Source organism: Peromyscus maniculatus, chromosome 12 (genome assembly GCF_049852395.1).
Source record: "Peromyscus maniculatus bairdii isolate BWxNUB_F1_BW_parent chromosome 12, HU_Pman_BW_mat_3.1, whole genome shotgun sequence".
In the NCBI taxonomy this organism is placed as follows: Eukaryota; Metazoa; Chordata; class Mammalia; order Rodentia; family Cricetidae; genus Peromyscus; species Peromyscus maniculatus.
In genome coordinates this window covers 8399750-8411762 of record NC_134863.1, presented here as the reverse complement: position 1 = coordinate 8411762, position 12013 = coordinate 8399750, and the positions used below count along the sequence as shown (strand labels likewise).

Sequence of the window (12013 nt, the reverse complement as noted above, 5' to 3'; positions counted from 1 at the left end):
ATGGGGATGGCTATCTTTGTCCCTCGATTTCAGAAAATTCTACTACGATTAAAAAATTTTTAAGATTTATTTTATGTATATGAACATTTTGCTTGCATGCATGTATATGTCCCTATGTGCATGCCTGGCTTTCACAGAGGTCAGAAGAAGGCATCAGATCCCCTGGAAACTGGAGTTACATGTGGTTGTGAACCACCATGTGGTGCTGGGAACTGAATCCAGCCCTCTGCAAAAGCAACAAGTGCTCTTAACTGCTGAGCCATCTCTCTAGTGCCCCTGATAGAACTTTTTTCCCTGCTATAACTTTATTGCCTATATTCTCATTCTCTTTCATTCTCTCTCTCTCTCTCTCTCTCTCTCTCTCTCTCTCTCTCTCTCTCTGTGTGTGTGTGTGTGTGTGTGTGTGTGCACGTGCATGCATACACACACACACACATTTATGAGGTCCAGAAGTCCATGTGTTTTCCTCAGTCTCCCACCTTGTGTTTTTGAGGCAGGGTCTCTCATTGAACTCGAAGCTTGTTAGTGGGCTAGACTGGAAGACCAATGAGCTGCAAGGATCTGTGCTTGTCCCATGTTCCGGGGTTATAGAAGCATCTGCTGCACCTGGCTTTGATGTGGATGCTAGGCATCCAAAATCAGTTCTTGTGTTCCAGTTGATACCAACTGTTTGCCTACATGGCAGATACTTTATTGATTGATCCATCTCCTCTGCCTGGTGTATATTTTCTGTGTCCTTAGTTTTCTTTTTCTTTTGTATGTATGATGTATAACTTTGTTCTTGTAATGTGTCCTGTAGATCTTACATGTTCTATTCCTACTTTGTTGTTTTATTTTCATTCCTGTCTGAATGTTTGAAGTCACCCCCCACCACTCCTTTCTCAGGCCCTGAGATTGTCTGCTGCTTGATCTGTTTGTGAGATGCTCTACTGAGTCTTGATTTGTTGAGCTCTTCATTTCTAAAATCCTGATTAGATCTTTTTCAGTATTCCTTACCATGGGTGAATTCCTCATTCCTATCCAATGCCATCCTCCTTGTTTTATTTAGCCTTTAATTTGTATTGCTTTAAAAAAATTTTTTTTAAATTTTATTTGCATTGGTGTTTTGCCTGCATGAGTGTCTGTGTGAGGGTGTCAGACCTTGGAGCTACAGACAGTTGTGAGCTGTCATGTGGTTGCTGGGAATTGAACCCGGGTCCTCTGGAAGAGCAGTCAGTGCTCTCAACCTTCGAGCCATCTCTCCAGCCCTTGTATTGCTTTTTAATTCACTCAAGACTTTGTGTTCTTTGATTTCATTGAACATTCTTATAATCATTCTTTTGAATTCTTTGTTATTTTGTCTTATTCACCCTTGGTGGAATCCATTATTGTGGAATTAGTATTCCATGCTGTTCTACACTTGGTCTTTGCATTTATCTCTATGTATTATGGCTATGTTTGGCCAAAGTGTTCCCACAGAGAAAGGCACAAATTGAAAGGCAGTGTTCTGATTGCTTTCTGCTCCTGTGATAAACACCACAACCAAAGCAACTTGGAGAGGAAAGGGCGCATTTCATCTCACATGTCCAGATCATAGTCCATGACTGAGGGAAGACAGGTTTGGAGTACAAGGCAGGAACCTGGAGGCAGGAACTAGTCAGAGACCATGGAGGAGTGCTGCTTACTGGCTCTCTGGCTCAGGTTCATGCTGAGCTTGCTCGCTGCCTTCCTTCCTTTTTTTCCTTCTTTTTTTGAGATTTTTATTTCTGCTTATTTTCTGTGTGCGTTCAGTGTCTGGGGAGGCCAAAAGAGGGTATCACATCCTTTGGGGCTGGACTTACTGTGAGCTGCCTGTCCTGTGGGTGCTTGGAATTAAAACCTGGTCCTTTGGAAGAGCAGCCAGTGCTCTGAACTGCTGGGCTTCTCTCCAGCTTTCTTAGACAGCCCAGACCCACCTGTCTAGGGACCGTGCCTCCAACCATGGGCCGGGCTCTCCCATATCAGCCATCAGTCAAGAAAATGCCCCACAGACGAGCCCACAGATCAGTCTGACCTTGGCAGTTCTTCAGTTGAGATTTCCTCTCTCCTGGGGACTCCAGTTTGCGTCAAATTGACAATAAAAACTAAGCAGTGCAGGCAGAGTGAGGAGAGAATCCCAGAAAAGAGAGTTTCAGAGCGAAAGTGTAGCCCAAAGGGTCAAGGGAGTTCAAGGAGATGACGTGTGGAATTCTTAGATTTGACAGATGTGGATCCTAGGAAATGGGTAATGACCAACGGTTAAGACGTTAGTCCCGCCACGACTCAGGTTGGTTTCCACAGACACTCCTGGTTTGTAAACTCACCCTGCACCAGAGGGGAAGCTAGGATTCTAGCTAAAGAAGGCGTGAGAGTCTATCGGGAGATTGGGGAGACTCTTCCTCCCACCCCTAGCTCCCATGGCCAGAATCCAGAATTTCCTAAAGCATCCGCTGTCTAGAAATCCTACAGTGGTTAAAAATGAACCCTAATTCTGATTTACAGTATGGGATCATTCTAACTTTGCTAGTTGGTAATGTGACCCCTAAATTAAGGCACAAAGCAGGGTCTCTTGAAGTCCACTGTGGAAGGAAGCTCATGACAGTATTGAGCCTTGGGTCTCCCGGTGGCTCACGAAGTGCACCATTAGAAAAAGCCCTTGTCTTTTCTGTTGCCTGCAGGAACTTGTGTCCCTGAAGCCCTGCAAAGCTGCTGAGCTGGTTGCTACTCACTTTTCTGGACAGATTGAAATAGTCATTGGACAGCTTCAGGTAAGGACTGTGAGCAAATGATGGAAAAGGGCGTCTTTGTCTGAGGGCTTCTGATCGTAGTTATTGCCTAAATCCATAGTTGCCAGATAATAGTAATTTTACGATGTGCCGTGTGTGGTGTGTGTGTGGTGTGTGTGGTGTGTGTGTTGTGTGCTGTGTATGCATTGTGGGGGTGGGAGTAGCTGTGTATTAATCTTTGAGTATTGAAATAAAGGAGTTCATTTTTGGATAACAAATACTGATATTAAAGAAACATCTTTGAAGCTCTAAACTACACTAGTCTAGATATCATAACCCATAGAAGATCCTCCCATTTTCTTTGTCTATAGGACCCACAGCCCTATTCTATTGATGGTTCATGTAACTTATGCACTTTGCCACCTTCAAGATGAACCAGTGGTGACGTTTCAGAGTTTCTCAAGGAATAGTGTCTCTAGATGTGGCTGCATTCATGGAGAATGCTGAGGAGCTCTGCGTTGCGTGAGACCCTGCTGTTGTTCAGTGTTTACCGCCGCAGCGCCGGTGTTGAGTTGGCTGATTACCGTGATGATCAGGAGAGAGCTAGGCAGTAGGTAGGGCAGCAGCGCGGGGGGGGGGGGGGGGGAACACGACATGCAGTACCCCCCACAGTCCTCCCGTGCAGCAGCAGTGGTCCGGAATAACTGCAGAAAGGCAAAATGAAAGCTTGAGCAATCTGGGAGTGATGGGAGACGAGGTGGGATTCATTCATTCAGCCCCACTCCGGAGCACTCAGTGGTCGGCTTCCAGGAGCGCAGATGCACTCATGTGGCTGTGGTGTAAAGCTGTGGAGCTGTGCTACACATCCACCCAAGGGACCATGGAACGAGAGAAAGGATGGGGAGGGGTGAGGAAACAGCTCCCCGAGCTGCCAGAACGAGGACAGGAGTCTGATCTGCAAACCGAACCGGGAAAGGCTTTCTTGATAAGAAGAGCTCTGGTGTGGAAAGACGGAAGGGCACGGCGCAGCTCTTGTGTTCAGAGGCTAGGCCAGTCTGTAGGAAACATGAGGTAGAAGGCATGGGGGGGCGGGGGGAGCAGCTTCAGTGCAGTGAGAAGCAGTGTTTTAGAAGGAGTGAGCTATGACCATAGCGCCCAGAAAATATAGATGGGGCCTGAGCGGATTGTGACGTTAAGACATTTATATTTCTCTCGTGTTGGAGGACTTCCAGTGGTCTAAGCAAAGGCTGGTCTCATTAGATCCACTTTATAGAAAATTAACTGGCAAAGAGCACACACGGAGCAATAAGCACCTGAAAGGCAGAGGCTAGGCAGAGAGGTGTGACCAGGACAGAGCCAGTGGCAGTGGAGGAGACGGGTTCCAGATGCATTTGTGCACTTAGAAAGGAGCTCGATATGTGGGAAGGTTTCCAGTTGTTCCGAGGTTATCCATAATAGGTCTACTACCTAGCTCAGAGATCCGTCCATTAATTCAGTCAGTGCTGATGCTGTGGCCAGAAACTTCAAGTGCAGAGGAGGACATCCAAAAGCTGTGGGAATGAGGGAAACTTGTGTGTGGTTTCTGCTCACAAGGACGAAGACGGACCAAACGGCAGTTACAGAATGGTTGGGCTAAAGTGATGCTGGAGCCCATGAAAGGACCCACGGCCAGGCTGCGGTGGTAATAACTGGGCTGGAGTGATGCTGGAGCCCAGGGAAGGGCACATGGCCAGGCTATGGTGGTAATAACTGGGCTGGAATGATGCTGGAGCCCAGGGAAGGGCACACAGCCAGGCTGCGGTGGTAATAACTGGGCTGGAATGATGCTGGAGCCCAGGGAAGGGCACATGGCCAGGCTGTGGCGGTAATAACTGGGCTGGAGTGATGCTGGAGCCCAGGGAAGGGCACATGGCCAGGCTATGATGGTAATAACTGGGCTGGAATGATGCTGGAGCCCATGAAAGGACCCACAGCCAGGCTGTGGCGGTAATAACTGGGCTGGAGTGATGCTGGAGCCCAGGGAAGGGCACATGGCCAGGCTGTGGCGGTAATAACTGGGCTGGAGTGATGCTGGAGCCCAGGGAAGGGCACATGGCCAGGCTGTGGCGGTAATAACTGGGCTGGAGTGATGCTGGAGCCCAGGAAAGGGCACATGGCCAGGCTGCAGTGGTAATAACTGGGCTGGAGTGATGCTGGAGCCCAGGGAAGGGCACATGGCCAGGCTGTGGCGGTAATAACTGGGCTAGAGTGATGCTGGAGCCCAGGGAAGGGCACATGGCCAGGCTGCGGTGGTAATAACTGGGCTGGAATGATGCTGGAGCCCAGGGAAGGGCACATGGCCAGGCTGTGGCGGTAATAACTGGGCTGGAATGATGCTGGAGCCCAGGGAAGGGCACATGGCCAGGCTGTGGGGGCAGCAAATGCTTCTGTTCACACTGCTCAAACCCAGAGCTTCTCTCCTCTTTAAAAAGCACGTCTGCTAAGTCTTGCTTGTTCTGGTGCTTCTGGGACTGTCTTTGAAAAATGTAAAATTAACATTGACAGGATCCCACCCCGACCCCCACCCATGGGAAGAGACAGAGGGCTATTGAGTGAATATGATTCATCAGTCAAATAAATAAAAGCTGGGGAAAAGAAAAAGGCGGCTGTGTGATGGGGCTTGTTTGCTGAGTCCTACGCAGTTCTTTTAAAGAAATTGTATTTTACTGCCAAGTCCTAATGATCGTATAAACCCCACACAGATCTTATGTAGTTCCTTTACTTTTAATGCAGTTTGCTTCTGAAGAATAGTCCCTAGAACTCTTGGAATGAAAAATTAGCCAGAATATTAAGTTATAACCAGGAGGAAGTCATGTAAAATAAAATAAAGCAATATAGAGAAGACAGGATATGAAGACTGATGGAGACTAATGACTATATGTGAGCCAGTCTTTTTAAAAACTGGCATATATTTCTATCCTTGTATATCTACATGAATAAATACGTGTGTGCATGTGTGTGTGCGCGCGCGCGTGTGTGTGTGTGTGTGTGTGTGTGTGTGTGTGTGTGAGTGTGTGAGAGAGCATGCCTTTCCGGTGTGAGATCAAACCTTAGGTCTTGTGCATGCTAGGCATGGATTCTATCTCTGAGCTGAATCTCTAGCCATAAATATATTTAAAAGTCATATTTAAAATTATGTTATTTTTACTTTGGATGTTCCCTGCTTGTTACAGAAGAAATTTGAATACATAGAAAAGAAATTAAAAAACTTATTTTTGTGTAGGCTTCAGAACTTTGAAACTATAAATATGTGGTATAAGAAGTTTAATCTCATTTAATTGTCACTGCTCTACGACAAAGGCAGGGGACGTACGGCTGGGGTTTGGAGGTCATGACAGTATCCACAGAGAAGTTTTGTTTTGTTTTCACGTAAGGAAACTGAAGGCCGAGTCACATAGTCATATAGCTAATGAATACTGGAAACAGAACCCAGATTTTCTGGTGTACTAACACTTTGAAGTTGTGGTTGATTCGTTGCAGAGATGATGAGTGGGTTTTGGAAGTCATTGTTAATTTGGACCTTAAATATTCCCTCAAGTCCCCCCACCGTTAATTGTGGCGAGCTTGCTTGGGAAGGGTCTTCACTTGAGGTAGTGGTGTGTGTGTGTGTGTGTGTGTGTGTGTGTGTGTGTGTGTGTGCGCGCTTCCACACTCAGGTGACGGTGACTGGAGCCGCTGAGAGCCTGCAGCACCGAGGTGGGAACCAGGCTTCATAGCAGCAGTGTCTACACACTGAAGGGGCTGTCTAAAGCATCTCACAGCTTTGGAAATTCAGTATTTAATTGTACTTTTTATTTTTCTATTCAGAACCAGGTTTTGCTTTTCAAATTTTTGAGGAGTCTTCTTGACCCAAGGTATGTTAATAACCTTTGACTTTCATAATACACACGTGGAAGGATGGAAAGAAGGAAACTGGAGTTAAGACACCGGCCCTTGGCGTTCAAACAGTAAATGAGGTCTTTATTTTTAGTACAAGAAGGGGTGATTATAACACAGAAATCTGAAAGCAGATGTGAGCTAGTACTTTCCTTTCCATTTGAACGTGAGCATATATGGTGAGTTTTCACTGGTGGAGATAGATAGTGAAGCCCTACATGTAGACTGTCCATTCGGGAAAGATCCTTTCTGTCCTAGGTTTTCACCTATTCCTTATTCTGTGGTGTATATGGGGTAAACATCTAGTTCCCAGCCCATCTGTCAACTTATCCACCCTCACTTGATATGTTTAGTTTATATTAACGTCCTGGGAGTGTAGGAAGGGCAGTTCAAATGTCATTTTCACTTACTGCTCTAAAAATAACCAAACCACAATGAGACAAACCTCAGGAGTTTGGAATTAGATGGAATTAGCAATGGATACGTGAGTAAATCAGGTCCACACGTGAGATCCTGAAGTTAGAATGTGACTGCGTGGAATGTGCTGGGAGTTGAGCGTACTGACAGGTAACATCCTCTGAACCGCTGTCTTTGGTTGCTGTGTGCTGGTTACATCAAGTACTGGAGTACAAAAGGTACTGTGCGCATGCCCCGTACCCCTCTTCCTCCCCTCTCGTTATCCTCTGGTCCTGGGACAGTTTTGCTCCTACACTCTTCTCACCCCTACATACGTGATTTATGCAGCTGTCTTAATCCAGCACCCAGGAATAAGAGAAAAACGTGCAATGTTTGTCTTTGAGACTTCATTTGCTTAATATGATGCTCTCCAGTTGCATCCATTTTCCTGCAAATGACGTGATATGACTTATTCTTTGTGCTGAAAAAATGGTAGTGTATATATAAACCACGCTTCCTTGTCCATTCCTCTGTGGCTTGACACCTGGATTAGTTCCGTCACAGAGCTGTTGTAAATACGCTGCAATAAATGTGAAGTGTCTCCGATGTGTTGACTTGGAGCTGGGTCACATGGTGTCTGAAATAAGGTTCTACTGCTGTGATACCAAAAAGCAAGTTGGGGAGGAAAGGGTTTATTAGGCTTACAATTCTATATTGCTGTTCATCACTGAAGGAAATCAGAGCAGGAACTCGGGCAGGGCAGGACCCTAGAGGCAGGAGCTGATGCAGAGGCCATGGAGGGGTGCTGCTTACTGGCTTGCTCCTCTTGGTTTGTTCAGCCTGCTTTCCTATAGAACCCAGAACCACCTGCCCACGGATGATACCAATCACATTGAGCTGGGCCCTCCCCCATCAGCTAATTAAGAAAATGCCCTATAGGCTTGCCTACAGCCTGATCTTATGGAGGCATTTTCTCAGTTGAGGCTCCTTCCTCTCAGATGGCTTTAGTTCAAGTCAGGGTGACATAAAACTGTCCAGCACACATTAAGAGTATTTTTAGTGCTTATATGGCAGGACTAGTTTGTACTCCCCTTGGCAGTGTGAAAGGCTTCTCTTACATCCTCATCCTTAACAGCATTGGCTCTTTCTTGCCGTCCCGATGATTGCCCTTCTAACTAGGACAAGGCAGAATCTCAATTTAATTTTTATTTACATTTCTGTTTCCATATATTTATTGTTCTTCATTTTGAATTCTTTGTACATTCTACATATGGCTCATCTGTCAGATGTATAGCTAGCAGAGCTCTGCCTTTCTATAGGCTGTCTGTTTGTTTTGCTGTGCAAAAGGCTTTTTAATTTCAGGAAGTCTGTTTGTCTGTTGTGGTGCTGTTTGCTAGGGACTGGAGTCCCATTCAGAAAGGGCTAGCTTACACTGACCTGGCGGGTGTTTTTCCTCCTCTTCACACTGCTGCCCTTTGTCAGCTTTGACACTCAGGTCCTTTGGCGTTGGTTTTTATGCAGGGTGAATGAGAGGGATCTAGTTTCATCCTTCGACATCCAGATCTCCAGCATCATTTGCTGGTAGGAGTCTTTGCCGCAGTGTGTACTTTTGATGTGTCTGTCGAAGACGGGGTCTGTGCTGTGTGGGTTTGTATGTAGACCCTCCCCCACCCTGTGCCTTTTTCTGTTTACAGCCGCACCATGCCGTGTTTGCTGCAGTGCTAATACAGCCCGATACGGACGTGGTGAGAGCACCATCGTCGTTCTTTCCCTCCAGAGTTAGTGGTCTTGAGTGTAGCCTGTGACTTGTCTGAGGTGGGATCTCAAAGAGTTTTAATCTGCATTTCCCCAGTGACTAAGAATGTTGAAGACTTTTTAGAATGTTTGTTACCTGTTTATAGTTCTTTTGAGAACTGTTCAGTTCATTGGCCCACTTACTGATTGGCAGTTTGCTTTTTTTTAATTTTTGCAGTTTTAAAAGTATACATTCCAAATATTAATCCTGCCTGATGTATAGCTGGGGACGGTTTTCTCCCATCTCTAGGCTCTTTTTTCACTCCACTGATGGCTTCTCTTGCTTTTTGATTTCATGTGAAAAATTCTTGGCTATACTGTGTCAAGATGTTTCCTCTATATCTTCTTCCTTCGGTGCCATTGTTTCGGGTTTGAAATGAAGTTCTTTGATCCACTTGAATTGGTTTTGTCAGGGTGAGAGATACGGATCAGTTTCGTTTTCCTGCAGGAGGAGATCCATTTTTGCCAGCACCCTTTGGTAAATGGGAAGGCTTTTCTCCAGTGTGCATGCCTGTGCAGGTTTGTTACTGGGCCCCCATGTGTTCTGTTGGTCCACATGTCTGTTTTCCCGCCAGCGCCATGCTGTGTGTGTCACTATAGCTCCGCAGCATAGTTAGAAGTTGGGTACAGTGCTCGTTCTGCTTAGGATGGCTCTGGGTATCCACAATCTTTTGTGTTTCCATATGAATTTTAGGGTTTCTTCTGGTTCCGGAGGTCGGTGGAGTTTTGATGAAATTACATTGAATCTGCCGTGCTTTTGACAATATAGTAATTTTTATAACATTAGTTCTATCAGTCCTGAAAGGTGGAAGGAATATTATTAATCTTCTCTCTTTTGGTTAGCTTGACTAAAAGTTTGTTGTTTTTTGTTTGTCTTTGTGGCAGACCAGCCCCCCTTTTTACAACCAGGGTTCTCTTGAGCAGGGAGAAGTGGGAAATATCAGATAGAAAGAGGTACCTGGATGACGAGATGAAAGACAGAAAACACAGGATAGCCTCGGGAGGGCCTGGGTCACAACCCACCAGCCCAGAACTTTATTCAAAAGGGCTTTTTATAACAATGCCAAGGGGTGAGGCAAAAAGACCTCCCCCTTGCTAGATATAGCCAAGAGTAGACCCTTCCAAATACCTGATACCCAAGCCCATGGCCCAATCATCCTCTTATGCAGCCACTATGAAACTTTGGTGGGCTCCAACATGTCTTAAAATACAACAACAGCTGGGTGGTGGTAGCTCATGCCTTTAATCCCAGCCCTCGGGAGGCAGAGGCAGGCTGATCTCTGTGAGTTCGAGGCCAGCCTGGGCTACAAAGGGAGTTCCAGGAAGGGACAAAGCTATACAGAGAAACCCTGTCTCGAAAAACCAACATTTCATAGGACCTTAAGGTACATCATTAAGTTATTTGAGATCTCTGTTGTTACAAACTTACTTATGAGCAATACATTCTTTTAAAAAATATTCTTTGATGATTTCATATATGCATACTATGTGTTTTTGTTATATCTACTCCGTCCAAATCCTTCCAGACCTTCTCTACCATGTACCCCTTCCTACCTCATGTTCCCTCCTGCTTTTCTTTTTCATGTTTCTTTTATAAATGCTGAGTCCCAGTTAATACTGCCTCCACATGCGTGGGTGTCAGGCCAGCCATCCACTGGAGCCTGGACAACACACCAGGTTCCACACCTTTGGAGAGAACTAATTCTCCTTCCCCCATCAGCCATCAGCTCCTCAGCTGGGGGTGGGGCCTCATAAGCCTGTCCCCATCCATGCTGAAATGTTGATTGGCTGGATCGTGTGCAGATCTCACTTAGCCAGTCAGGGCTGCCCTGGGATCCTGAGTACAGCAGTCCTGTCGTGTCCGGAAGACAGTCTTTGCCTCGGTCTTTCCCTGACCTCTCTGGCTTTGAGATCTCTCTGCTCCTCTCTGAGTTTCCCTGAGCTGTTGGGTGTGGTGCACTGGGTAGTCATTCTCTGCTCATTGATCACTTGTGAGCCTCTGTATTCACCACCATCCAAACCAAAAAAGCTCCTCTGCTGAGGGCCAAGAGCTGCCCTCGTCTGTGGGCACAAGCTTAAGTATTTAGAAGGCAGTTTGATGCCATGTCCATTAGCAGAATAGTAGTTTCTCCTGTAGGGCCCATGAGGTCAGCTACAGGCAGCTGGCCAGTCATGAGCTCCCTTTGGAGGATTAAAGGCATTAAATCCACTCTAAAAGCAGATGCTTACCCTGTAACCACTACTGTACCAATAGGCATCATTTTACCATGATGGTCAGTCATTATTGTAGCTCTAAGAATTCAGTTCATTTATGCCTTCTCTTCCCAGTGGTCTGCATAGCACCTTCTGGGACTGTGAAAACTAGCCAGCAGGGGAGCTTCCAGATCAGTACCAGCTTGATTTCTCGCCGTGAGCCAGTGTGTGCTAGCTGTCTTCAGCAGACTGACAGGGTTTTCCAGATATTTTTCCAAGTGCCTTTTGCCCTCAACGGTGAGAAGCCAACAGTCTGGACTGGTCTCATTCATCTCTGGTGACTAGTCTCCCATTGCATGTTATCCTTTTTAATGCCTCGTGTAGGTTTGGAGGCAGTTCCCCTCTGTGTTTGTAGGTTCCCTGGGATAAACTGGAAATTCAATTCAGAGGAAGGACATGGAAAAAAAGAGGGACATCCAGCATGGAGGCCAGTGACAGTAGGCTCAGCGCCATATAGAAACATACATACACCCTTCAAAGTAAGGAAGGCGAGAATGAGAAGTGCAGATGGTTTTTAGGGAGGTGCTAAGTTATTGGGGGATTCATTGGGGTTCGAGATTGTATAATGATACATTATTAGACATATTCTGGTCTTTAGAGTGGACGTTGGTTTATTATAGAGCCAAATGGGACAGCAGTGTGTGACAAGCATCTGTCCAGTCTGTTGACGACTGCACCGTCTCTTCCTCTGGGGAGTTCAGCTAATGAGGATGGGCCTGAAGGGATTGTTTCCTCCTCAGTAGACCTGAGGAAAGGGTGCACTAGCCATGGTGGGTGTCAGCGCTTCAGAGGACCTGCCTTTGGAGGGTGTTCTCAGAGGCCCGCCACGGTGCCTGCTGACTAACCTACAGATCTACTAGACTCGGGTGGCACTAGGAAGTCTGAAGTTCAAAACCAGGGAAATATGGAATGCCAGGAACAAAAGCACTTCA

General features: G+C 46.2%; 1 protein-coding gene across 8 annotated transcripts in view; it reads left to right on the top strand.

The window, feature by feature from the left end:
• Vps8 (VPS8 subunit of CORVET complex) overlaps positions 1 to 12013 on the top strand; it is a 252801-nt gene that overhangs the window by 145588 nt on the left and 95200 nt on the right. For all 8 annotated transcript variants that reach the window (XM_076548542.1, XM_076548544.1, XM_076548543.1 and 5 more), the window contains 2 exons: positions 2676 to 2765; positions 6570 to 6616. In XM_076548542.1, coding sequence (XP_076404657.1) covers positions 2676 to 2765; positions 6570 to 6616 — 137 coding nt within the window. The remainder of the gene's footprint in view (positions 1 to 2675; positions 2766 to 6569; positions 6617 to 12013) is intronic.